At 37.2% G+C, this 27,305-nt stretch overlaps 1 protein-coding gene and 1 long non-coding RNA gene across 4 annotated transcripts; one reads left to right on the top strand and one right to left on the bottom strand.

Moving 5' to 3' along the window:
* Positions 1-13: 13 nt before the first annotated feature.
* LOC111330601 (disks large homolog 1) lies at positions 14-21,531 on the top strand. Of its 3 annotated transcripts, XM_022935489.2 has the most exons (21): positions 14-200; positions 318-449; positions 709-854; positions 1,901-1,984; positions 4,288-4,326; positions 5,990-6,046; positions 6,473-6,597; positions 9,547-9,649; positions 10,022-10,103; positions 10,367-10,503; positions 11,107-11,266; positions 12,127-12,286; positions 12,692-12,848; positions 14,000-14,102; positions 15,848-15,953; positions 17,704-17,880; positions 17,963-18,035; positions 18,337-18,643; positions 19,051-19,223; positions 19,836-20,037; positions 20,386-21,531. In XM_022935489.2, the coding sequence occupies exons 1-21, from the start codon at positions 182-184 to the stop codon at positions 20,490-20,492; spliced, it is 2,649 nt and encodes an 882-aa protein (XP_022791224.2). In that variant the 5' UTR covers positions 14-181; the 3' UTR covers positions 20,493-21,531. The 3 variants fall into 3 exon arrangements, with proteins under 3 accessions (XP_022791224.2, XP_022791231.2, XP_022791237.2); XM_022935496.2 differs by lacking the exon at positions 1,901-1,984; XM_022935502.2 differs by lacking the exons at positions 14-200; positions 318-449; positions 709-854; positions 1,901-1,984 and adding an exon at positions 4,002-4,177.
* On the bottom strand, positions 20,064-26,733 carry LOC148727433 (uncharacterized). Its single transcript, XR_015990104.1, has 4 exons — positions 25,709-26,733; positions 24,457-24,488; positions 23,352-23,572; positions 20,064-22,553 (listed from the first exon to the last, which is right to left on the bottom strand). It is a non-coding gene; the product is annotated as an uncharacterized LOC148727433 (long non-coding RNA).
* Between the last annotated feature and the right edge of the window lie 572 nt (positions 26,734-27,305).

Raw genomic sequence — 27,305 nt, 5'->3', positions numbered from 1 at the left:
CGCTGGCACGCAAAAGGCGTTCATCATGTTGATTCTATCGAATGTGGAGCGGTTTGGAGTCTTCCTTCGGGACTAGTTTCTGGGTAATTGTCTTCAGAGGGCTTAGGAGCATACCATTGAGTTTTCTTTCGCTTTGAATCTTTTGTTTCAATCATCTGGGAGGCAGAAAAACGGCGGGATCATGCCGGTTCGTAAGGAAGGTAGGTCGTCTCTGCTAGTTTGAATGACGGGGAGTTCTGCAAGAAGCAGTGATCACTGAAATTATGTCATTGCTGTGTAGTGATTTTTCGAATTAAATTTAAATGCTATTATTTCAGATGCTAGCAAGGCCCTCGAGCTTTTGGAGCGTTACTACGAGAAGTTAAACAAGCCACAGGATAGAGCGCTTCGCATGGCTATTGAGAGAGTAATTCGGATATTTCAGAGTCATCTGTTTCTAGCTCTACTAGGTAAGATCCGTCTGATGTTTGGATTTTTTTTAGTGTTATATTAAGTGAAGGGTACATCTTAGCGGTGTTATCCTAATAATAATAGTTGTAGGGCTTTATTTTCCTTTCGATCTTGTTGTCTTGACAATCTAGAATAAGAAATAACCCGCCAGAGCAAGTCGTCGAAGTGGATTTCAATAGGTCCGCGTTTGTAATATTTCTTTAGCCCCCTTTCTGTTGTGTTATCAAACTGTATATTTCTTCTATAATTAAAATTCAGATATACAAGAGTTTTATGAAACCACATTGTTAGACGACACCAAAACACCCGAACAAAAAGCTGAAGAAACTCATGAAGCCTTACGAAGTTGGCAGAGTCATCCTGCCCCTGTGGAATCGCCTCCAAGCTATCAGGATTTCGAAAAGGTAAACTTGTAGACTTTGCTTCCTGTACTTTGAAACGTGTTTTTCTAGAGTAGCGTAACGAAATCTGATAATGTGGCGAATGTTCGAAATAACTAACAAAAACATTTTGAAGTTTGTTTCTTATTCGAGGAGAGGCAATCACAAAGGAAATGAAAATTGACATATTTAAACACTGGAACATTTCCTGATGCAAGGTGCAATTTTACAAGATGACAGATTTGCGTGTGTGAAATCTGAAATATTGGTCATGTGTAGGCGAACCATCATTGTTGTCCTTAAAAGAATTCTGTAATTACTCTTTTGTGTATCAAGCATTATGATCTGCGATCAGTTTACGTTAAAACAACTTTTTGCTGAGATCTTTGACAAGAATCATTTAATTTAAAATTTTCTGTTACCAGCAGTGATAATTAAGTTTTTTATTGGTTTAGATTAACCTGTGATTCATCACAATACAAAATAAACCATTTTAAAGGGTACATTGCTTTTGATACGACATATTAGCAGTGAGGTTTTTCCTTCAGCCCATCGTGGACCAAACATTAGTAAGAATACATTTTTATGCAAATTTCTGCTCTGTTCTACAGTTTGCTTAGAGAATGACTTTAATTTGTGCTATGTTTGTGAAACCTCTGAACATGTTTCACAAAGTTATACTCATAATGATAAATTTTGACTCCCAATTCCTGTAGATGTTAGAGTGTTAAAAGGATTTAGATTTGGAACCGATATGCAGGGAATAATCATAAAGTTATGGCCAGTGTCATGTTGTAATTTTTTTCTTATAATCGTTCTGGAATGGTGGCATTCAGGAACTGTCATACTTCAAGATTTTCTCACATATTTAATTTTCAGCGTTACTAACATTACACTAAATGACATTAGCCCTTTTAAACCGTAATTCTCAGAGTTGTTGCTTGATTTTATTGCTGTCTCTGATGACTTTACTTGCCTTTAAATTTATATCAAGATTCAATTTGTTGTTAAGACTGTACATCTGATAAACAAGCTATCATTTCACCATTTGTTTTAATTATTGTTTCAAGGGAGGTGTAAATGGAGAAACAGTCCCACCTCCAGTTGTTACACAAAGTATTGTCCAGAGTGTTCAACAAGACAGCTTTGTAGAGGTTTGTCATATTTTTTAAAACATGAACCCAAGATTTTCTCATCAATTCTCTTAATAGCTGCAATATGTTTCTTTCAATGTTAGCAAATAGAATTTTGGATTTAATCAGGATAACTAATTTTTAATTGATAGTTATTCTTATCACCTGTTTGTTGGAAAATGTATATCAATTTGTAAAGAGAAATTACAGTTTAATCACTGGTGATAGTTTAAAGGTTAACCATTTGACTCCGTATGATGACTAGGGTGTCTATCCTTCCAATAATCTTGCACACGGCAAAGGAGAGGAGTAATGAGATCAAGGATGACCTTGAACTAGAAGATGTTGTTGTGATTTAACCATGGTCAAGAAAGAAATTTCAGACCCTACAAGTTTTGGAAGGGTGAAGTTTTTTCTTGAAAATTGCTGCCTTAAAACTACAGCCAGAATCATGTTTCAATGTATACAAAACCTTTATTCACTATAGTCACTAAAAGTACAAAAATTGTGATAAAAATTGGCCTGCTTTGTTTAATAATAATGACAGCAATTATTTACAATTTTAAACCATATATCTAATTATTTACAAATTTTTAAAATAATTAACATTAATGTTCACGATAGAGGACTGATTACAATATATGAGAAAAGAAAAAATTTAGCATTACTAAATAGGAAAAACTATTAAAATAATAAAGACCTAAAAATTATGAGTGCAGATGTTGACCAGCTACAGCGAGGGTGAAGTCTTCTGCGACCTCACGTGATTTAAATGTTTCAATGTTGCTAATGGTAGAATATTTGAAAACTTTGATAGGAGATTATTTTTATGATTTTGTTGTCGTATTTTATCAGTTTTAATCGAAAGTTAAATTTATAAGGTGAGGTCTGTAGTGATATAAGTGGATCAATAGTACATCCATTGCTATGGAGATAAGAGGCTCACTCTAAAGTGAAATAAATTTGTAAGTTTATTAAATCATATTCATAGTATTTCACTTTTGCTCTTGTTTTTTTTTTTTTTTCTAAATTTCATTAAGCATCACTAAACTTCTATTTGTGATCAAAATATAACATTTCATTCTTTGTTTTCATTATTAAGTACAAGGCAATGCTTTAATCTATTTTGGCAATGCATGAAAGAAGTCTTAGTATGTATGTGTTTCATCTTATTAGTGACATATAATTTTATTATACTAATTCCACACATTTCTGGCTTGGTGGTGAACAAAACCTACTTAAAATTATGAATACATCTCATTTTTAGAAAAGGTTTGTTCACATAACTCTGAAAATAGCCTAAATTTGACTTTAGAGAGGAAATTTCTTTCAGACACAGATTTAGATCAATCTGTTCTCCTCTGCTACCAAAGAAAAAGCTGTTGAATATAGTACCATATTCCTGCTTTCCTTGAAAGTTAGTTAATCACCTTTCATTGAGACTAAGTGATGTCTGGTTTTTGGAATTTTTTTCCACTTTCAAATTAGTTTAGAGTTTTTTATGCATGGTTCAGTTCCAAAATGATTTAAGTTTTCTCATATTGGCACCACCTTGTACTCACAACTCAAAATGTAGATTCCCTTTGTATGTTATCACTTAAATTATTATAATGACAGGTTGGCTTTTCACCTTTTAGTGGAAGTTTTCTGTAGTTGAACAAATTTTTCATTCTCTTCACATAGATCATAAATAACATGTACATGTATAGAGAATTTAGTCACAAATCAACCTTGCATTACTTCTCAAGTGTATCAGGAAAGGGTGTTGCCTACACAACCACAATTTTTCCTATGGTGATAATTAATTGCATTTTATCATAAATGGATTGTCATCTTATGAGTAAAGGAACAAGAGAATGGCCTTATCTTGAACTATGCCAAAAAAAATTAAAGGATTGAAAGACTGTTTGTCTGGGTTTTATCAGCTTGTGCATTGAAGCTTGACATTTGTATTCAGTTTTTGAAAAGATTGTGGTTTTGTTCACATGATGTTTGGACTTAAGCAGCTTATTAGTATGCATAGTTACCACTACTTACTGAACCTTGAAGTGTCATGTTACAACAGATGCCATAGGTTTCTTGTGTGAATTTGTGGTTAATTCACCCAAAGAATTGGAAAATGTTGGCATTGAAAATTCTGTTGATATTTACAAGCATATAGGATTCAACTTTGCAATGAGGAAATTACTAAGATCCTGCACACCATTCAGTGGGGTACAGACACTCATTGAAGTGTATCTTGTTTTAATGGGTTTGCTTTTTGAGGTTATTTGTATATCTATTAACCCTAGCTTGTGTTGTATTTTTGTATCTTTTAACATTAGAAATCAACTGCTGAATCTTCACATGCTGATAGTGTATTGGTGAGTACAGAAAGAGAACTGTAGAACTAAACTTGTTAAGTGCCCTCAATTGATAAGAGTCGACATGCCGTTATGCTTATCCATGGTCAGAAAGTGCACACTGCTCTGTGTTTGTCTTATTTTGCTGACACTAGGTGGCTTGTCTCGCATAATTTTGCAGGCCAGCAAATGGTGCTTTTGTAGTTCAGTTTTTGTTGAAAGCAACAAGGGCACTAATACGCCTGACAGTTGATGGCTATTACTTATGCCAATAAATTTTACAGTGTCACCTTAAGTATGTAAAAGTTTGATACAGTCTGTTGTCTGCACATTCAGTCTTTAGCTGTTAAATATGAGATTATTACATTAAAGCTGTCAGGAGAGGTCAGCAAATATTTTTGGGCTTCAAATGTTAGTTTATTGGCAGAGTTTGTTCCAGGATGGTTTTTGCATCCATGTTTATTATCCTTTTGTAATAGAAACTACAAAGTTCTTGATTTATCAGACCTTTGTACCTTGAAATGATGTTGTGTCAGATATTGATACCCTTTCTGGAGAATTTTTTCATGTATGATAAGTTTGTTTTCCCACCAAAGGTTGGAAAATATATCTTTCAGTTGAAAATCTGTTAATATTTCTAAAATTGTTTGGTAGTACATTATAGATGGGCAATTTCTACAACTGTAGTGAGTTTATTTTTTCCAGAATTATATCAATACAGATCATAGAGGAATAAAGTTTTTTTCTGGAATTTCAACAATTGTTTCAATGCTTACATTGTCCATAGCATTATCTTGTTTCCTCTGTCAACTGCATCCTCTCAAAAAAAGAAATCAAAATATCGAAAAAAGGTGAATAAATGAATAAAAACAAACTGTAAACCAAAGCTGACAAGTATTAAACAGTGACGGGCTTCATTAAAAAAAAAAAAAAAAAAGGCTCAAATAAAGTTGGAAAGGGTTAAATTCCCCTCAAAGATTTGTAATTTCTAATCATTAATAAAAGTTTGCTTATTTTTAATATTACTGGAAACATGAATTGGGTCATCTTTGACATTTTAAAAGCTCTGATATCTTTATTGGTTGTTGTATATTTCCTTGTATGTTCAATCCAAACAAGTTCTCTTCAGTGGGAGTTGTCCATGTGGTCAAACCCAGTTTAATTACTCAGTTGTGAATTAGAAAGCTGTTCTGTTTTTCACTTTAATGCAGGGGGCTCTCAACATGATAATCACTTGATAACTACAAGCTACATACACAAGAGTACCAGTTGTTTTGATAAATCAGTAATAACTACCTGTAGTGGTACACACAACATTGGTTTCCAAGGAAAAAATGAAGAGTTGACTTAACTTGAGTTATATTTTCCCATCACTTTTGAGTAACAAATTTAACAAAATTGTTTTTTATTCAATATTATTTTCTGAAATAATGCGAGAAAAAATTGGAGTCATCTTCTCATACATTTGGACTCTGAATCTTTAAAAGGTGCAAAGAAATTATGTGGTGATAATTCTGAAGAAGCACATAGATCAGTTGTGAAAGTTTTTATCATCAAAACAGTTTGAAAACAGAGCTGATGAATACTCTGATACTGTTGTAGACAAACCTTATATGTCAGTTTTGAATGTGATGGACTAGAACATTTCTTAACTGCTTTCTTAATTTTTTTTTTTTTTTTGCAGGAAAATGGTTATGTTGACTCAGGGGATTATGAATACGTAGACATCATTTTAGAAAGGGTAGGATTATTTCATTGATTTTCTTAAATTCAAATTTGCGCTGCCTCTTTCCTAGAAATTTATATTTATTTTTAAGACAAGTCTTGCTAATGAGGTGAGGAATTCTAGTGATGTGAAAACTGTGCTTGTTATCAGCTACTTTGTAAAAACGGTACGAGGAAGATTGCATTAAAAGGGGAGTGTGCAAAATTTTTTTATCTGTTCTGGCAGGCTAGTCTACCTAAAAGGAAGCTGAAAGAATTTGTGAAGCTCTTTGTCAAACACCATTTTTTTCTGAGTTTGAGAATAAGAGAAATTTATCTTTCAATCTTCCTGTCCATTTATGACAGGCCTAAAGAGTTCCTGATTATCTCTCCAGTGATTCAACTGGTCAGTGCATGTATTTGATTTTTATGATGACATCTGTTCTTGCGTGTTGTTTTTTAGGGTACAACAGGTCTTGGGTTTAGTATTGGTGGAGGAAAAGATAACCCACATATTGATGACGACTTTGGTATTTACATCACAAGGATCATCAAGGGAGGTGCTGCTTCACAGGACGGGAGGCTGAAGTAAGTGGGCTACAAACTAATTTAGAGTAATAATTTGAATTTATTACACGACTCGGGCAGTCAGAGGGCCAATAACTAAAATCAACCAATCAAAATGCTCTATTGCCGGTCCGATATTCCCTAAGTATTGGACCGGGCACTGTCCCGAATGGTCCCGAATGATACCGCACTTGTGTCCCTTTGAACTTCAGTCGTATAATAAATCTCTTATTAACCAAGCTTGCTCGGGACCGTACTGGAAGAATATCGGCCCTCAGTCTTTTTTTGTATGGACCTCGCTGCGCTCGGTCCGTACTGTCAAGACCTCGGGCTGATATTCTCCCAGTACAGCCCTCGCACTTGGTTAATAATATATATATATATATCAACAAAGTTGAAATGGTAAACTGGACACCATTATGATTATAAAAGCTGAAGTTTCGAGCGTTAGCCCTTCGTCAGAGTGAATAGAGGAATTGTGGGTTGTGTGTGCTTTTAAAGGCAGAAAATGGAGCTATGTTATTGGTGGGAACATGGCAACAAGAAAAACACGAATAAATTAGTGGAATGAAAAGCGTTCGTTGATACCTGTGGGATTTAGACTGCCGGTTTGAAAGATGAGCTTTTGTTCAAGAGTTTTATGGCTTTCCGTGCTACCCAAGTGTAAGGAAAGACCGCAGATTGCCATATGTTGCTTAGAATGATTAGGTAAATTAAAATGTCTAGTGACTGGTTTTGATGTGTCCTTGTCATTCCTCTCCACATCGCAAAGGTGTTCTTGGAATCGGACACCTTTAGAGTAATGTTTTTTATTGCCATTTAACCTTCATTTAAGACAAGATAGGGCTATGTTTCACATAGGTGCTCTTTATGGCACCTTGGATGTAAAGTGTGACATCTGGGGATTTTACCAGAAATATCTTTTTATTTGAATTCCTGTTGTTTATTGAATTTGAATTTGAATTGAATCTTTATTAAGTCATAAGATAAATAATCACATATCCTATGTTACAACATTAAAAGAAGGTATATATATAAATTACAGAGAAAATCAAGATAAAAATTATAAGACTAGATTATGTTTAAAAATTAAGCGATTGACAAACGTGTTTTTGAACCTATCAGTGTTTATTTTAGGATGGTGACTTGTCTCTTTCCTCAGATTGTACTTGGTTGATTTCTTTTTTGGCATTATAGCTCTTAAAGGGTGTATTGTATTATTAAAAACATTCTTGAAGATACGTGTGTCCTGTTGAACTAACAATTCATAAACATTAATGTGGTCGGATGTATACTTGCGCTTATAACATCGATCTAAGAAACATTGGATTGTTGTTAATTCGGAATTTACAGTGCCAAATACGGACAGCCCGTATAATATATTTGGTAGAACCAGATTTAGAAACAGATGGTCTATTTCAGCCTGATTGTACCCTTCTTTCCTTAAAGATCTTAAAATGAACAGGCACTTGTTTGCTTTGATTAGTTTTTCCCGAATATGTGTTATGAACCTACTGTCTTCCTGAAATGTTACCCCTAAAATAGTAAGCTCTTTTGTCTGTGGTATTCCAGACACCATCGGAAACTCTATTGTACAACCTTTCTTGCGGAAAATGATTTCCTTGCACTTAGATGTATTGCTACACATACCATTACTTCTAGACCACTGGGAAAACTGATTAATCAGTGCGATAGAATTGTCATTATCACCTATCACAGGCGAGATAATGGTTGTATCATCTGCATATTTTACCAGCACGCTCTTATTGTCCAAGTGAATCTCTAAATCACTGAGAAAGACATTGAACAAGTGCGGCCCGCTGACACTTCCTTGGGTGGTACCTTTGTTGACACTTTTCCATTTTCCAATAAACCCATTTCTAATGACTCTCTGCTGCCTGTCTTCCAAAAAGCTTAGATACCAGTTAACTATAAAAGGATTTAGGGGGAGTTGCTTCAATTTGTGCGAGAGGAGATCGTGTTTCACACTATCAAAAGCCTTGCTGAAATCCATAGCGAATAGGCGTACCGCTTTGCACTCTGGGATATCAAGATATTGATTGACAGTATGTTGGATAGTCAGTAGAGCATTGGTACAGCTCCCTCCCTCTATGTATGCAAACTGTGAGATCCCAGAATGTTCATCGAAGGTCTCCCTTGCGTGTGTTCCTAAGACAGCTTTCTCAAAGCACCTTGCGATGACAGGTGTCACATTTATTCCGCGGAAGTCTGATATTCCCTTAGGTATATCAACCTTCGGCAAGGGGTACAGGTCTGACTTTTTCCAAGAGACAGGCCAGGCGTGTGTTCTAAGAGACAGATTCCAAATCCTGGTGATCACTGGAACGAATAGCTCGGCGTGGTCTTTCCATATAGTATACGGGATGCCATCTGGTCCGGTTGCTGTTTTCTTTATACGCATAAGAGAATTCAGGACTTGTCGCTCTGAGATTTCTGGGACTTCCTGATCTTCACTAATCTCCAGAGGTGTTGGCTTTATGTAGGCGTTGTCAGTACATAGGTCACCAAAGTAGTCATTTAACGCGTTGAGTTCGTAGTGGCCAAGAGATAGAGAAATCACCGGCTTGCGGCGCTGAGATGTTTTATCCACTTTTTTCCACCAATCCCGAGTTCCAATAGAGGCGATAAAGTCCCTTCTGTTTCTGAAAATCACTTCAGAGATCCTTTTATTCATAACTTTAAGACGGTCTTGATTACTGAGTGATATGCGTGATTTGGCTCGTATCATCGATCGAACGAGCGGAGTCATCCAGCCCGGGTCTCTTGAAGACATGCGCACCGTTTTCAGAGGCATGCAGCTATCCAGGTGCCCTAGGATGGTATTTTCGAGCCTACCAACCACTTTATCGACATCAGTTTCCTGTATCATATCATCCCAGTTTTCCTTCGCTAACGCGATATACAGATCACGCTTGATTGATTTGGTTTTTTTTTTTTTTTTTTTTGCAGTGTTGGAGACTGTATAGTGAAGGTGAACAATACATCAACAGTTGATGTGTCTCATCAGCAAGCTGTGGAAGCCTTGAAAGCTGCTGGTGGGACTGTGACACTGGTAATTGTCAGCTTTTACATGTCATCTTTTTCATTAATAAGGATTTAGTATCAAACAACTGCTGTTATGTTTGCTTACATTTTGAAACATTGAGGAAATATTGTGAAAGCAGTCAAGGTGTTTAAAATTGTATCTAATATTCAGCATCTTGCTTGTTTCTTTTTTTCTATCATACTGAATTTGAACAACTAATAGAGTTGCTAAAGAAAAACATTGATTAGTTAAAATTACCCATTGTGTTTTTTGTGGAAGAGTACAGATATAAAGCTCTGAGAAAGTTTTATTATGGGTCATTTTATGCAAGAAATCAAAGTGTCACTATATGAAAAGAGCTGCAATTATGCATAACTATGTGATTTTTTGAACTGATAGACCTTAAAGAGAGAGCAATCTGCTAAACCACTATCTGGAAATAAGCAAACTGAAGAAATAGTGTTGACAAAAGGAACCAAGGGTAAGAGAGGCTCTATACAGGTTCAATACAGGTACAAAGCAGGCTTGATACAAGTTGAAGATTACAAGCATCTGATCTTGCTTTTCGATACATGCAGTGTTTTACCTGACTTTTTTACAAATGAATTATTTTCATTGTAAAGAAAAGAAAGAAACTTGTACAATCATATACTGTTTTTCAATTGTTTTTGTAGTTTTGTGTGTTTTAAATCAGTACACCTGCATAAGTTGTTTACAAGATGTTGTATTGTTTTGTTCAAACAGGTCTTGGTTTTAGTATCGCAGGGGGCAAAGGAAATCAACATGTACCGAATGACGATGGAATTTACATCACCAAGATAATTGATGGAGGGGCGGCACAGCAAGATGGAAGACTACAAGTAGGAGACAAGATAGTTAGGGTGAGTTACATGTTAATAAATAAGTATTTTATTGTTCTATTGGGTATGGGAAAGTACCATCCTGGAAAAAATTGAAATTAAGAAGGAAGAGAGCAGTGGAATGTGTGTATATAAGAGGATTATAGAAACAAATATGGCTCTACGAAGTACTTCAAGTCATACTTATTATAAATATCCAGTGCGCTGGACTCTGGGTCGGTTGGCCCGGGTTCAAGTACTGGCTGGGGCATGACGTTGTGTCCTTAAGCAAGATGCTTCACTCACATTGCTTCGTCTTCTCGGATAAGACGTAAAGCTGTAGGTCCCGTCTCCTGCAGGGTCAGGGGCAGGAGACGTAAATTTCCCATGCACAAGATTTCTGTGTAGTGGATGTCCTCCCCGGGGTGGAATGGGTGGGAAGGTGAGATCGCTACATGGACTGAAGCAGCTGCCAGAGGCGCCTGATTAAAATGCTGACATCCGATCTCAACCTTACGATACTGTTAAGCACGACTGAATATATCCACATAGAAGTCTGCGCTATATAAATGTAAAAATGTAATGTAATGTTCAGCAGCTGATGTACAAAGATATTTGACTTGTGGTGTCCTCACCCCACTATAGGTAAATGACACATCCCTGGAAGATGTTGCGCATGAAGATGCTGTGGCCACATTGAAGAAGACACAAAATAAAGTTGTTATTGTTGTATCAAGAGTAGGCGTGGTGCATACAACTGATTCAGGGACCCCTCCCCCAGTTTATCATGAAGCTGTCAATTTAAGTGAGTACCAGGCCTCTCAGCTTTTAAATAGCAGAAATAATGTGTCGTTTTGGTTGGTTACTTATGCATGTGTCAAGAATAACCAGTTCTCTGAAGAGATCTTTAAATGGACAGACACTACTTGACGTGCTGGGGGTGACACTCAATTGCTATTGACCCAGTAGTCTCCATTGTGGCCTGCTAATTGAAAATTCTCAAACAACCAGATTTTAGTCATGCAAATCAAGTGAAACATGGGTAAAAAAATCCCAGTGAGGAGGAGGCATACCAGTTAGTTATTTACCAGTTAGTTATTTACCAGTTAGTTATTTACCAGTTAGTTATTTACCAGTTAGTTATTTACCAGTTAGTTATTTACTAGTTAGTTATTTACCAGTTAGTTATTTACCAATTAGTTATTTACCAGTTAGTTATTTACCAGTGTAGTTAAGGAGTTGAACAGGGACTACCCAAAGAGGAATACAAACCAGTGACCTCAGAATTGAGTTTTCAAACTCCACACGACCATGCCGCCACCTCTTGTCAAATGGAACACATAGTTTGCTCTACACACAGTAGTGTCTGTATCAACCAACATGGACCGTGTTTACTGTGATTTTGTCCAGGTTTCCCGTGAACAGGGATGACATCATGGAACAAGTGAAGATCTATGGTTGACCCTTTCTCTTGGGCATTAAATTTAGTACAAACGTAAACTTAGTGTGGCATTCTGGCTTGGTCTTTGCCAAAGCTTATTTGAAATTTGTTTCTGTTTGAAACCTTTAAACAAAACATGTAACTCTGTGACAAGGTTAAACTCAGTTAATGGAAACTGGACAGCTGAGGCAAGTTACATGACAGTATGTCTATTTCCATGGTAGGTCAACCGCCCCCACCATCCCCCCCACAGGAAGAAAAAGCCACAGACAGCATACTGCCATTAGTAGTGCCGATTCAAGAAAGTGCTCTACCTAATGAACATACTAACAGTTTAAAAAAACCACAAGCTCCATCAGTGCCAGAGGATGATGGTTTTACAAGGTAACAGTGGAGGCAATCTTGTACATGTATTTAGGATCCTTTTTCTGTTTGTTGATTTTTTGGTTTGAAGGTTGTCATTTCTTAGGGTCCTAGATTGTGAGGAGATTACAGTTTCGTGTTATGTGTATGGAAGAAAATGTTGTTTGTTGCGTTCCTTGTGAGGCAGCGTGTTAAATGATATAGAACAATATATCATTCGAACCATTTTTCACGGCAATACATCAAATTTACTTTTAATGCCCCTTCAAAGTACTTGTCTCTAGATTTAAATGTAAACCACCAACACACTGCAATGCTGTTGCTAATTAAAACACAAGCTGAACTGACATTTCTTACACAACTTTAATTACATGGTAAGAAAGTTAAGTTTCTATTTGCGATAAATTTGAGGTCGTATCTTGACAGAGAGCCAAGAAAGGTCGTGTTGAGCAAGGGACCCACAGGCCTGGGATTTAACATTGTGGGCGGTGAAGATGGTGAAGGGATTTTTATCTCTTTTATTCTTGCTGGTGGTGTGGCTGATCTCAGTGGAGACCTGAGAAGAGGCGATCAAATCCTCTCGGTAAGATTTTTATTAACTATATAACTCTTATTTTCTTCGAAGTTCTTCCAAAAGGGAAGAGTTTGTAGCATTTACGTGAATCAAGGCGCGCATGTGAGCAATCACATGTTCTCTTAGCCAATCAAGTGCAAAGCTTGGATCGATATTTTCCCGCGCTTACCTTCCCAACTCTGAGTTATTGGGATTCGACCGTATTTGATTTCATTAACTAGTGAACTCCCTTTCCAATCAGATGCTGATGATTTACATCAATGATTTACATCAATATTTCCCGACCTTTCTTGGAACCGAACTGTTTTTGTTGGTTTAACCGCAGATATTGCAACTGTTATTCTTTTGTTCTTTAACCTAAATATTTGTGCAGTAAACCGCATAGTTTTGTTCTTATTAATTCGTTTTAAATCAGCGTGGGTGAGAATCTTCGGTGTTCGCCCACAACCCGTGGGTAGTGCAGTCGATTTTCGTCCATTATTTCAATAAGATTTAAACAAGAAACAAATATCGTTCCGCTGAACAAGTAGTATCGAAAAGGAAACGGCAATACACGTTAATGACTTAAGCAATATTCGACAGTTTGGCAGTCTTTCTTGGCATCTTCCAGGTAAAAAGGAAATAAGGAGCTGTTTAGATGTAAATTATATATAATCTCGAAAATTTGTCATTTATTTGATTTGTTTGGAGGATCCAAGCGTATGTGATCTCGGTGTGTAATTCCTAAGTGAATTAAAAGGATGTGATAAGGCTTCTTCTTGATCAGCATTAGCAATTCATTTTTCATCAGCATTAAGTAACAAGCACCATTATTTTCACAAGTCACGATTAAAATGTAAATTTCGACGCGCTTAAATCATTCTCTTCATAATTGCCATCGTGTAAAGAGTCGCTATCGTTGTACAGACCCATCTGATGAATTATAAATAACGCAATCACATATACCAACAAATTAAACCGAAATTGTGCTAGAAGCAACCATGATATTCGAGTCAGTTTTGTTAAAATTTGAATGATAATAGTCTCATTCTCGTTGTGTTTCAGAGAAAGGAAGCTCAATTTGAGTTCATGTAACCGTTTTTTAAGATTATAATGTATCTAAGCTTCTATTGATGTATTATCCTTTTCGTTGCTGAGTTCATTTTGCTTATTTTACTCAGGTAAATGACACAGATTTGGAGGACGCCACACACGAGAAAGCGGCCGCTGCACTGAAGGGCGCTGGGAACACTGTGGTGATAGTGGCTCAGTATAAACCAGAAGGTAAGCGGGGCTATGCTTTTTGATTTCACTGTTAAAAACTCGTCTAGATTTCACATGTGGTTTTCACGCACCGCTCTTGAAGTTTCACTGAAAGTCTCAACGATTTTGCCAATTGGCGAGATTTTGGAATTGAACGTTAAAGATTGGTTATGACAAAAAATGTCTTTGAAATAAGAGTTTTTTTTATAAAATTAGTTTTTCGAATTTATATTAACCAGTATACTGCCACTGAACTTCGAGTTTTCACGTCTCACGGAAATATAAATATGCGTTTAGAATGATTATATTGTTGGTTTTTTTTTGTCTACTTTTTCGTCCTTAAAATTGTTATTTTCACACTTGAGAGAGTTGAAAAATGTGCAATTGCAGCCGTCACAAGAACCATGTAACTAATTTGACAGATTTATTTGGTCTCGTTAACCGCTCGGTGTAATTTTTGGCTGACATAAAACAGTGTGTATACATTTGATTTGTTCTTATTCGACTTCCTGTATAAAATGTTTACAAATATCGCCATGTGTGTCTGTAATTTTATCAAGGCAACTTTTCCGCTAATGGTAATTTTTTTGCAAGAGTGGTTTATTTTAAGAGTTGCTCGAATTATAAAGTGATGTTGATGCAGTGGTTTTCCTCGAAATTAAAGCTTTTTGTTGGTGAATTTGAAGGGGCTCAATATTATAATAAATCAAAACTTTCGCGAAGATCTGACAGAGATTTGAACAGACACGCTAAAAACAAACGTAGGTATCCGATGTTTCAACAGATAATGTCGGGTTTCCGTTGTTATTCCTATTTCAATACCTAGGCCGTCTATGGCCCTTGTTAATATACTGTTATTTCCCATTCGACAATAAAGCGAAATACTGTAATTGTCACAATTATTTCCTAAAAATGTCACTCAAGTTGTCATTTGACCGATTCGTTGAAGTATCTATCATTTAAGCACGGAATATTCACGATGTCATCAGCATACCAATGAAAGCAATTTTTAAAGATGTCGCCTTGTTCAAGTCGAATATGTACTTCATCTGATGGATGGTGCTAAGTTTTAAAAAGCTGGATGTATGCAAAAAGGTGGATTATTTACCCGACTAATATTTTTATTGATGATCAGCGTGTGTTTAGTTTTGATTCAGTTTGAGCGTTTTGTGGCCTTGTGAGAATTAATAAACAAAAGCTTGATGCACCCAGGAGGGACCACGCTTGTGATAGTTCATTAAATATGAACAGACAAAAAAAAGTGGATTAGATATGCGCTCCGGCTTAAGATTTCTGCTGCTGTTGCCTATATTCGTTGGCCATCGCAGAAAATTTAATGAACTTTACCGCGGAATTGCTATTAGTCGATCGAGTTTGACAGTTCGGCGCTTGGCGTAGCCCGGTCGCACGCCCGCGCCAATACAATATCACATCGTTTGAGATGGTTACACCAAGGGTGAAATCTTGATTCGTCGATTGTGAACGAATATTGCGTTACATTTGATTATTTAATGGCTAGTTTATCTTGGTAGATCTGATTTTAGAGTTCTAGTGGGTATTTCGGTCGGTTGTTAATTGATGAACTAGTCTACGCCATGAGCTTATGTACGTAACAGGCAAGTATCTCCAAAAATTTGCATATTGGAGTGGGAAAGTTACTTGTTAGCGCCGAGTTATTTAGTCTGTTGTAGCCGCGTGAACGCGTGGTTTTCTGGCAAGTTAGCAGCGATATAACGCTGAGGTTTCTGTCTGCTTTCTCTTTACAGAGTACAATCAGTTTGAAGCGAAAATTCACGATATTCGTGAGAAAATGATGAGCAGTGGAAGTCCGGGAACTCTGAGAACGTCTGTGAAGCGTCAGCTGTATGTTAGGTAAGAATTACACGTGAATATTTATCTCGTCTTTTAAAAATAGCTCGCTTGACTCAAAATACGACCCTGACTCGTGTCTTTAATCTAAGGAGATTAGTTATAAGGTTCTTTTCATCATTTTCGATTTTGTTAGGGGTATCATGTTTGCTAGGATCCCATGGTCACTTAAAACCGAGGGGTTTTGTGTCTCAAATGCCATATATCGCCATCTTTATTTTTAACACTGTTTCTGTCTCATTCAATTCAATCTGTGACGCTTTTTTGAAGTCACTGGCATTCCTGAAATGTTCGTCATTTTCTGTCGACATCGATCCGATTTGGTTTTGCTGTTTTTATTTTCACACTTCCTTCAACACGTTAAGAAGTGTGTACAGTTTGCAGTAGCTGATTTTTCATATTTACTGTCTTGGATGTGAATATTTTATTGGATGTTTCATGAGCAAAGCAATACAACGGTGCAACAGAGAGAGAGAGTTTGGAATATCCACAAAAGGTTTCTTGCGTGACTTTTTCAAATCAACCCTCCTGTTGCGTTATTTTCTGAACACACTCAGGGCGACAAGTCTTTAATTTACCTCTTGTTGTGTACAAAATCAGAAATCGTATTCATACTTTTTGATCAGTTTTGGGGAATACTGAAACTTGCGTCTACCTTTCAAGATAAGCGCAAGTACACAGTAAAACATTTTTCCAGCTTTGCTGCTTTGATAAAGACCACTTTTATGGGCAGGTTTCGATGCGCTGAGCTGATTAAATCGAACTAATATATTACTCTTATCTCATAATCTGCTTTGAATCTTTTTTTGTTTTGTTTTGTTTTTTGTGATTTCAGCTGTAGCTGGTTTTGAGTTCATAGCAAGGGCTAAAAAATTCGCCATTCTCTATCTTTCTCCGCGTGCTTATCTTTTAATGTCTGCGGAATGTGAAAGGGCTTTTAATTAATAGCAAATAAAGGACTGTTACCTACTGGGTTTTTTGACTTTGCATTCGGGCTTTTAGTTCCAATCATGAATGCAGTTGATGAAAGGATTTTGCTAGTAGGATTTCATATGCTAAATCTAGTGGATCAAATAGTTTGAATAGTCAAACTGTTCAGAGCAAAGTAGGTTAAAGCGGCTTTATTTAACAATTGCTCTAAATGTTGGCGAATACGGAAAGTAAATAAATGGTTCTTCCAGCGAATTTATGTCGAGCTCCCCATTTGTAGTTATTATTAATCTTCTGGTCACATCTTTATTCTTTTTCTTATTTTTGTACTTAAGCACAAATTGTGTTTGCGTTCTACTTTAGAAGACCAACATTTCTAGATGTCCTTTCATGTTAAGAATGTTTTCTGAGTCGCTTTGTAGACTCAAAATCTCCCAGGTCCTTCCGCCTTCACGGTGCCCTTCCTGTTTTGCTGACGTCACGTTCGTGAAGGACAGTGGGTGTAGGTGTGGGTTGGTGTGATTGTAGGTGTGGTGTTGAAGGTGTGGGTGTGGTCTTTGGAAGAGGAGCAGGATGCCTATCAGGGCGTTTATTCCCGACCTCTCTCCTGATCTCGTGACATTTTATCTGTCATCTAAAATTTCCTGCGGAGATTATAAAGAAAGGCGTCCTCTATGCGCCTTCATTCCTAAAGGAGATTTCATTCTCCGCCCTGAATAGCTCAACAGTTGGTTTTTTTAACCCTCAGGAGGTCTAAGTTCTTATTACTGCCAGAGTAAAAGTGTCCGGTTTTACCCACATGGTACAATTTTATCTTTTTCAGGGCTCTGTTTGACTACGACAAAACAAAGGACAGCGGTCTTCCCAGTCAGGGCCTGAGTTTCAAGTACGGCGACATTCTTCACGTGACCAATGCTAGTGATGACGAGTGGTGGCAGGCCAGACGACTGAATGCTCTGGGGGAGGAGGAAGGGAGAGGTGTCATCCCCAGTAAGAGGAGGTAAGTAAGAACAACGCGTTGATTAGGATACTTCTCATGAGCTTTTTCAAATTATAAAATTGATTGTTTTTTTGCTTTTCAGAGTCGAAAGAAGAGAAAAATCGAGAATGAAAACGGTGAAATTCTCAAGAAATAGCGAGGAAAATAAAACAAGGGTAAATACCAGGTTCTTTAATTGATTTAATCATTTTTGATAGGTTGAGTATTTTTATGTAGAGTTGAATTAATTTGATTCAGGTTCAATATTCACCGGTGTTTGTTAATTCGATAATGACAGAAGAAAAATTGACGTGAAGCTCATCCTGATCACTTTCACTTGTTCTAATTTCACTCAGCAGCCTTCTAATAGTTTCGTTCAGAGCAAATTGGTAGATTTTTTGTCACGTAAGTAAAGTAAACTGAGAAGATTCGACTTGAATTAGGGGAGAAAATGACTGTTGTTTCTATCTTTTGTAGACATCGTTTAATGAAGGAACAGGGGGTCGCAAGCGAAGCTTCAAATTTTCGAAGAAGCTACCATTCTTCAAGAAAGAATCCGAGAACGAGACGACAAGTGACGTAGAACCAAGTTATACTTCCAACGCTAGCGATAGTGAAAGCAGTTACAGTGCACGAGCAGAGGACAACATTCTATCGTACGAAGCTGTGGTCCAACACGAACTACAATACACACGGCCCGTGATAGTCCTAGGACCGCTCAAGGACAGAATCAATGATGACCTCATCTCGGAATTCCCGGATAAATTTGGCAGCTGTGTACCCCGTATGTAGTGATACTAGAAACACTTAAACAATTTTATTTATGCGTGTTTTGTGTTAAAAGTTTTACAATGAGATCATGGTCCTTGGGTGTGTCTAGTGACTCAATTTTCTTTAGTTAGTACACGTGCACCGTTTTGACGAACAAATTGCTTGTGTCTCTTTACATGGCTGACATCCCTCCCCGGGCCTTTAGTTTGAGCTCTTCTATTGTTCTTTATAGCTTAGCAACTCCCCTTCGCTTTCCTGTAGAAGGTACAACCCCCCTCCCCCACGCTTCGCTTCGCCCCACTCTCCTCCGCTCCCGCGCACACTCCACCCTCCCCATAAAGAGTCTAACAGGGGGTGTGCCAAACAGCATGATAATCAACATTGCAAGGCTATTATGTAATTGTTTCTTTTTTATTACAGACACGACACGTGAGAGGCGTGACTATGAGGTGGATGGGCGGGATTATCATTTTGTAGAGTCACGCGAGGAGATGGAGCGATCAATTCAGAACCACATGTTCATCGAAGCCGGTCAATACAACGATAATCTGTATGGTACCAGTGTGCAGTCAGTCAAAGAAGTCGCCGAAAAGGTACACTTGCAAATGATAGGGTGTAGCTAGGAGTAGCAAAGAGACTCTCTCCCCCACTTCCCCATTTGCTAAAAAAAGTCATAATCCGGCCTAGCATCCCCACCCTCAAATGATACCAAGACGCCATTGTAGACAACCCGGCCCATGGAATGGGAAATTCTTTTATTTCTCCTTGTAGCAACTACTTTGATAGTCCCTTTTTGTAAAGAGATAAAGAAACTGGTTCATTGTGGCAATTATTCTACTGAAAAAGGCTAAAAAAGAATTAGTTAAACCTTCATCTCCTCCTATCCGATGGAAATCTCGCAGGGTTTGCCGAGAGATAAAGCATTTGTGTCTGTTATTGATTTTCCCACTTAATGTTGGATTCCACTTCAAAAACAGACATAGATCAGTGTGTAAATAGAAATGCCTCATAATTTCCATTGTAACTGATATTAAAGATTACTGCTGAATAAGACCAAAAAATAGTACAGAGGAGACTAAACGCTCCAAAGGAATCTGGGCATGTCTGTTCTTATTGTCTTGCGTTACTCAACATGTGGATGTTTTTCTAAGAACTGTCAAATTTTGAAAATCTGTATTAATAAGATCGAATTTTCTATTTCGTAGCATAAACATTGTATTTTGGACGTTAGCGGTTATGCCATTAAGCGTCTCCAAGTTGCAACACTTTATCCGATCGCCATCTTTTTGAAACCAAAATCTGTGGACTCCATCCGGGAACTCAATAAACGACTAACGGAGGAGCAGGCGCAGAAGACATTTGACAGGGCCCTTAAACTGGAACAAGAGTTTGGAGAATATTTTACTGGTGAGCGAATAAAACCTTACGTGGAATTATCACAAATTTCATTTATTAATATTGAAAAATTTGATATCTTCGTATCTTTATTCTCTATCGATATCTTCCAGTTTTGATGAAGACCTAATTTTGTCAATTCAAACCGATTTTGGCTCCGCTCCCTTTCTTTTGGTTTGTTTTTATTATCTTCGTTCTTTCTACTACATATTCAAGCAGTTTTCAATTTCTATCACCAGATACTGAGTGTTTACCCCACCAGTCCCTCGCTTAGAATGAATGCATCAAGAATTTCCTTGTCACTTGTAAACTGTGGAAGAATTAATCAATTTCGTTTACACTCTTTCCTTTTTTCTCCAGCGGTAGCCCAAGGTGATACCTATGATGAAATCTACACCAAATGTAAGGAAATTATACGTCAGCAGTCAGGGCCAGTTATATGGATCCCTTCCAAAGAAAAACTCTGAGTAGTACCGTAGTCCACACTCAATTGAGTCAGCAGATCATCCTCCAGACATGCCCATCCGTTGTCCAGTGTTTCCTTCGTTATGTATGGCGTCACGATGGCGCTTCATTGCTTTTGCGGGAAAAGATTAATTTGGCGAAGCCAGGGTTGAAGTGACTTTGTGACTTTGAAGATAGCATGTGTATATTCAGTTGTCTGAAATTCATTGCCCAGCTCACAGTTTTGATTGCCAATGCCTTTGCTCGTAAGAATCGGGACGTTGTTTCGACGTTTTGCTCTGCGAAAGTTAGTGCGCAATATCGTGGTTATTCATATATTTGTCACGGACGGAACTCTCTTGTTACTTTCACGACTTCCTCTATATATAGCTCTAATTTACAATGTCACGCACACATAATAAAAAAGCGTGACAATTGTCTTCCCAGCGCAAAGTTGAAATAACGGCTCTAGTTTTATCCAAAGGCTAATAGTTTATTATACTCGTTTAAAATGTCTCTCAAAAGTAACAAGTGACTGTTTTACTAGTCGCCAGACTCGAGCTCTAATCACCTCTCTAATTTTTATATCACGGCAGTAGTTAGATCGCGGCTGCCATTCGGGCTTCGTAATCCAATATTTCGTGACTTTTGTTACCTTTACGCATTGTCCTTCGAATCGAGTTATTCTGAATGTAGCCCTCTAACCTCATGATAATGTTTAGAGCGGTTTTCAGGGTAACTGTCAATCTTATCAAAGCAAACAATTCATGGACCAATGAAAATTCAGATCAGAATCATGTGATGACGGAGCCAGAAATGTATAGCAAAAAACTCGAATTAAGGATTCATTTAAACGTTTCATTGGAAATCGCTCTAACTTGTGAAGTAGTTATCTTTGTGTCTTTCCTAAATTTAACAGAAGTATTGTAAGAAAAAGATATAATTTTAATCTGTGTTGAATGGTTTGTCAAGGCCGAAAAATTGAAATGTTTGTCAGCTTACTGGGCCGTAAGACCATGAACGGAGAATCATTTGGGTTATTAAAAGAAATAGACAATGTTATTTTCACAGTCGATCATTTCGAAGCGGCCTTTGTTTAAAATTTAGCCCAGAACAATGTTGCATAGATTCTCGACTAAATTTGTCCCCAAGACTGGTTTGTTCGGTTCAGGGGAGGAATGCGGGCTCATTTCCTGAGCATTGGCTAGTAGTTGAGCCTACTTATTAGGCTCAGTAAGGCTTTTTCTTCACCTGTGGATTTCTGGCGAGCCCATAATCCTCTCCCCGTCTGTCCAGGAGAGGTTCTCAAGTAAATTTTGAAAACGTCCTGGAAACAGACCCAGTTTATCAGTATTATCGCGTTCAGGCAATTCTACGCCCTTGATCGTCTTCACTTCACGTCGTGTTGTTTTTCTTGAATTTTCCCTCAGGCAATTCATGGTCAAGCGATTCTCTGTGATAGTAGACGCCCGTCCTTTCTATGCGCTTCTTTTCTTTATCGTCACACAGTACTAAAAGAAGGCGCCTTCTTCCCAGGCTAGAAGGTGGGTTTGGATTTGAATTCTGAGTACAGTAATTGTTCATGCCCCGCGTAAATTCTTCGTTGCTGTTGCTGGTCTTAGAAATGACTTCAAAATTATGACATTGGAGAAGGAAAGCTCGAGAAAGTGATCTTGGCCAATAAGGAACTTCCACTACTTCTGGTTAAAATCAATCCGCTCATTAACATGGAGAGAGAGTCATTTGTATTTGGAAATACGCGATAACATGGAGAGAGAGTCATTTGTATTTGGAAATACGCGATAAAGGAGTACAACTACATTGTACCTCTGCCAGAGAACATACCTTTTTGTTGCTTCGAAAGTCACTCGTCAGAAGTCTCTCGGCTACACGTGACTACACGTTGAAAACTATACCACCTGTCTTTTATCCTACCAGCGTAACTCAAGGATAAGGACTCCGCTCAGGGCTGCCTTGGACACGATGAGAGTCGTACAATATACAGTCAATTGTTTATTGAAGCGACTTTCACCGTCTCCAGAGACGGCAGCTAGTTGCACTTTGGTTTACCATATGTCATCCTTCTGAAAGTCGCAACAAATCTCGTGTTTTACACTTAACGTAAACACATACATAATGATATTTAAACAGCCGTGAGGGTAACGTAGGTTCAGGCTCACGCATTTGCACGGCAATTCCACACTTTCGTTCACAGGTATAACAAAAACAGTTCTGTTCCTCGTGGAGGAGAAGTGGTACCTGAGACTGAAAACTTCGAAAAGACATGACATTTAGGTATAGCGGTATTCATAGAAGAAATAGGTTATTTACAGGGTGGATTTTTCAATAGCTTGCCAAGCCATCTAACTCGTAAGTGCGAACTTTTTTAAGGTTCCTAAGAAACTTGATACGAATTCGCATCTTTAATTCGTCACGGCACCATGAACTGCTCCGAGCTACTTTAAGTTAAATTATATCAGTAGAAACAAACTAAGAAGTAATACTTCGGAAAATTTCCTTTGACAAGGATATTTATCACAGATGAGAATATATAAATATAAACAGGAACACGAAATTCTCATGACAACTTCTTGCGGAAGACGTAACAACATCTGGCTGATTGGTGAACTGTAAATTAAATGTTTTTAAAATGTTCTTTTTCTTCCTGTTTGAGTTTATTTATAGAGCTTTTACCCTCTTTTGAATAATTAGGATTATGATCATTATTGTGTCTTCTGAGATGCTTTCAAAGTTTTAATAGAGTTTATCTACACACACGTGAGCCCTTTCAAGCCCCATAAACAGCTTCACTATTGACAGTTTGTTGATATGTATAGGCTGAAAATAAAAAAAATTATTTCAGTGAATTTCACTTTCCTTACCTCGGTCGATGGCGTGAGGCAGGTTTCTTTTATCGACGAAGCAGGCGCAGATATTGAAGGTTAGCCAGAACTCTAAGGATCATCTAGTCTCAATTCTGTTCATTGCTTGCTAAACTATAAGGATTAAGTCTGTTTCTGAGCGGGCCATACACGGAAGTTATGCCTCAGGCCGACTCTTAAGTGACTGAGAACCATCCAACCGCCATGCTACGGAGATGATGCTGAGAATACATTAATTATTCAGACGTTTTAGGATAAATACACGACAGGAATAAAGAAAAGTTCCGCTTGATAAAAGAGCGGACACTAGTTAAGATCTCCTCAATACCTCTGCCTAATTACGGAGTGATTACTGGGATTCATATCTTTTTTGGAATGGTAAGATGCTAGATGATAAAGCCGAAGTAAAATGTTCGCAAGGGCTTCTGGGCCACAACTGCAGGGGTTTATCCCAATTTTCGTTATGCGAAGGGACCAGTAGGAGAATTGCTTCGCATCCTGGAGGGGATAATAATTACACATACCTCCCTCCCCGGGGGGGAGTAGGGCCCACTATGTTAGTTTGTCGTATGATTCTAAGGCCTGGGTAGGGAGGGGTGGAAAGAGACTAGTATCGTAGTAATTCCTATCTATGGTTCATCGTGACACTCCTGAGACAAAATAAACGCCTCAATCAGTCAATTATTGCCTCGTGCACCTCCCCCTGTCTGTAAAATTTCGTAAGAAACGAGAAAAAGTCTTTTGTACCCCGATTTTTCCTCACTTTGATAAGCTGAACTCTTCAATACAGGTATGGAATTAACCTAATTTGCATTGCTTTGAGACAAACCCTGAAAAGTTCAAGAATCAAAGTCCTTCACACGCACCAGGAACAATACTGTTGTATGATTTTGGTTTATAAATTGACAGAAAGCCGTATTGAACTGATTAATTTCCTTTAAGTTTTTCCCAAAAGCCTTGTATTGTTTAATATTTCTAACATTATTGGTGTAGATACGTTGAATGGGAAAGTTTCTCTAACTCTTAAGACCAGGAAGACGCGATGAATAAGAAATTTGGACTCTGGTCACGTTTGCTCAATATAAAATGAAGTGATTTTATTTACCTGTTGTCATCCTGGTTTAGTTAGTTAGTTGACTGTTTGAAGAAAAAGAAAGAGTACAGCCTTTTCAGTTATTGAAATCTTCACAAGTCTTTGTATAAAAATGGCTATTTTAACTTAATTCACACAAATGAAGACTCATTGTACATTTTCCACCGACGCAGCAGAATTCGTTAATTGGAACGAAAAATTACTCAAAGAGTTTCTCGTAAATTAACATAACGACAAGTGCAATTCAGCTATCAAAGCGATCGCTATATTCATTCTGTTGAGACAATGGATCTTTGATGAATTGTTGATGTAACACGTATGCTTAAACCTATGTTTTTCTTAAAGGCTTTTTTTCGTCTGAGTTATTTGCACAAATACTAAACTGACAATTTCACAGATTTATAATTTCTTTATAATCGGTCAGAAGAAAAACGGTAAAAACTACTTGCATAAAATAGAACGTTTATTAATTTCTTGGCTTGAAAATTCGAGAAAGTGAGGTTTGATGATGTGATTGGGACGTAAAAATTCTTCTAAGATTATTAATTATGAGACTCTGTGAAAAAGCAAACCATTTCAATTACCGTTCTTGTCTGTCTGTGTAGGTGTTAGAATTTACAAAGCATCGAGAGAATCAATAGGGCTATTTTTGTAGGAGAAATATTGGAAGAACAGCCTCTTTTAACTAATGCAACTAAGGAAATTATGAATTGAAATATTTTTGTCCATGTAGTAATTTTCGAGTGGTTTCATACAGTGCCATATTTTCTTTCATATTTTCTTGTTCAAGCAAAAATGTGAACTTAAACATCTACAAAAAAACATGTAAAAATGCATTGAACGCACGCAAACCGTAGAAATCTTAATCATGAAGTAAGTTTTGAAACAGTGTGGTATTTCTAAAAATGTAGAATTTTAAAACATTCTCTTATGCAATTTATTAAAAAAACCGATCAAAGTTCACCGTATTAAGATGACTAAGAGTCGTTTGTATAACACGTCAGCTAAGCGAGCTAAAGCTTAGTGAGATTTTACTGAAGGTAAGACATGACGAGAAATATACTCTGCGATTTCTGTTCGAAGCTGTAACTTCTATCGCACTTGTGAAATTTCGAATCCTCAAAGAGAGACTAGCAAGTAAAATTTGACACGAAGGGTTGTAGGAAGCAGGAAGTGGCTATAAACTTCAATAACAACTATTTCGCGCTCGATCACTCTAAGATTTGTAAAAAATATAATTGCAGTCATCACCTTTTATACTTACCAAGCAGTTAGATCAATCGAAGCCTTGTAAACAATAATCCAATTGCAATCGCCTGCTTTAGGGAATCGGGTGGTTTTATGGCAGAGATATGGTCAAATGTTGCTGATAGAGCCGGCAACACGCGGTGGTTCCCTTTCGAAGACAATCGCATTAAAACTGAAAATATAAAGTCGCTGGCCATGAGATGCTATGGTCCATTCGACATTTAATCGTTTCACGAACGATCGAACATTTTTTTCATGGACAGGAAGACCTCAGTCCTTTCAAACGAAAAAAAATTGTTCCTTCAGTCTGCGTGGAAATTATTTGTTAAATATGATTTTTTTTGTCCCGATTTTGACTGAGTGTGCCATGGATTGGCGAATTTTTAACGAGCGCGCTCACTCATAACCTGTCGACTGCGTGGGTGAGCCACTTTGGGGGCTGTGCCTGCCAGTCAAATGGACCATCCCACGCGCGTTCAACTCCCTTCTGACCAATAACACGAGGAAGAAAATCATTAAAAATAAATAATACCCAGCATCTAATTGGACAAAAAGAAGTCTAACAACCAAAAAATTAATCTAGAAATGAAACGAAGAAATTATAATTACTTGTTACGGCTACTCCAAGTGATAAGTTAAAACAAAACGTTGAATGGCATTTAATTCAGACAACTTTTCTGTTCTAATCGGCAATTAATTTTCCATACAAAGAATTTTAGTTTAAGAGAAAATTCTGATTTAAACTACTTTAAAATTAATCAGTCGCCGAAAAGGTTTTGTTCTTGGAACGAACTCACAAAGAAGATGGAATATAGCGGGGTAGTATTTGTGTGTCAATACTTTCATTACATGGAAGATTAAAGTAACAAAATATATAAAAGACCAAAAAACGTTGTATCAGCGTGGTTCTTGCTGTTTGCCGGTCATTATTCTAATGAGATTTTTAATTATCATTTCTTAAAACTATTCCAGTTAGGGAGAAAGAAAACTAATCTGCTCCACATCCCACGATGCCGCCTGTCCTTTGGGCAACGTGCATTCACGTATCGTGGATGCAAATTGTGGAATAACCTCCCAAAGGACTTAAAAGCAGCTGAGAATGTAAACGCCTTTAAGCTCCGCCTACTGAATGCGCTCCTTAGTGGAAAAGTTGCGCAAAGATGAATCGTTTCTATCTTCTATTCTTGTGTAATTTTTGTATTAGTTCATTAGTGTTTTTAACGTGTACTGGCCTTTTGTATTTGTATTGTATTAGCTTTAGATTTACTTATATATATATATATATATAAATATAATGTTACTAAATAAATGTTGCTATAATATTACAATAATTTAATGTAGGCTTTGTAACTGAACAACCCAGCTTGGGAGTTGCAATAAACGTATGTATGTACGTATGTATGTATGTATGTATGTATGTATGTATGTATGTATGTATGTATGTATGTAGGTAGGTAAGGATTAAGAAACATAGCAGACGTTTTAACATAGAAAAGAAAACTCCTCTTAAGCTTGCACCAAAAAGATAGCAAATTTTAACCGATAACTAAAAGACCAAATGGTCCTGAGCTTCTCGCACGCGGGAGGGCGGATTAACTTGTTAACATACCATT

The sequence above is a fragment of the Stylophora pistillata genome, chromosome 7 (assembly GCF_964205215.1).
Source record: "Stylophora pistillata chromosome 7, jaStyPist1.2, whole genome shotgun sequence".
Taxonomy (NCBI): Eukaryota; Metazoa; Cnidaria; class Anthozoa; order Scleractinia; family Pocilloporidae; genus Stylophora; species Stylophora pistillata.
The sequence above is the reverse complement of the archived record's forward strand: the minus strand, read 5'-3'. Positions and strand labels throughout refer to the sequence as shown.

Coding starts and splice junctions, on each gene's coding strand:
- LOC111330601 (XM_022935489.2), top strand. Junction 15,954..17,703: donor AAGCGTCAGCTGTATGTTAG/GTAAGAATTACA, acceptor TATCTTTTTCAG/GGCTCTGTTTGACTACGACA. Junction 18,644..19,050: donor ATTTGGCAGCTGTGTACCCC/GTATGTAGTGAT, acceptor TTTTTATTACAG/ACACGACACGTGAGAGGCGT.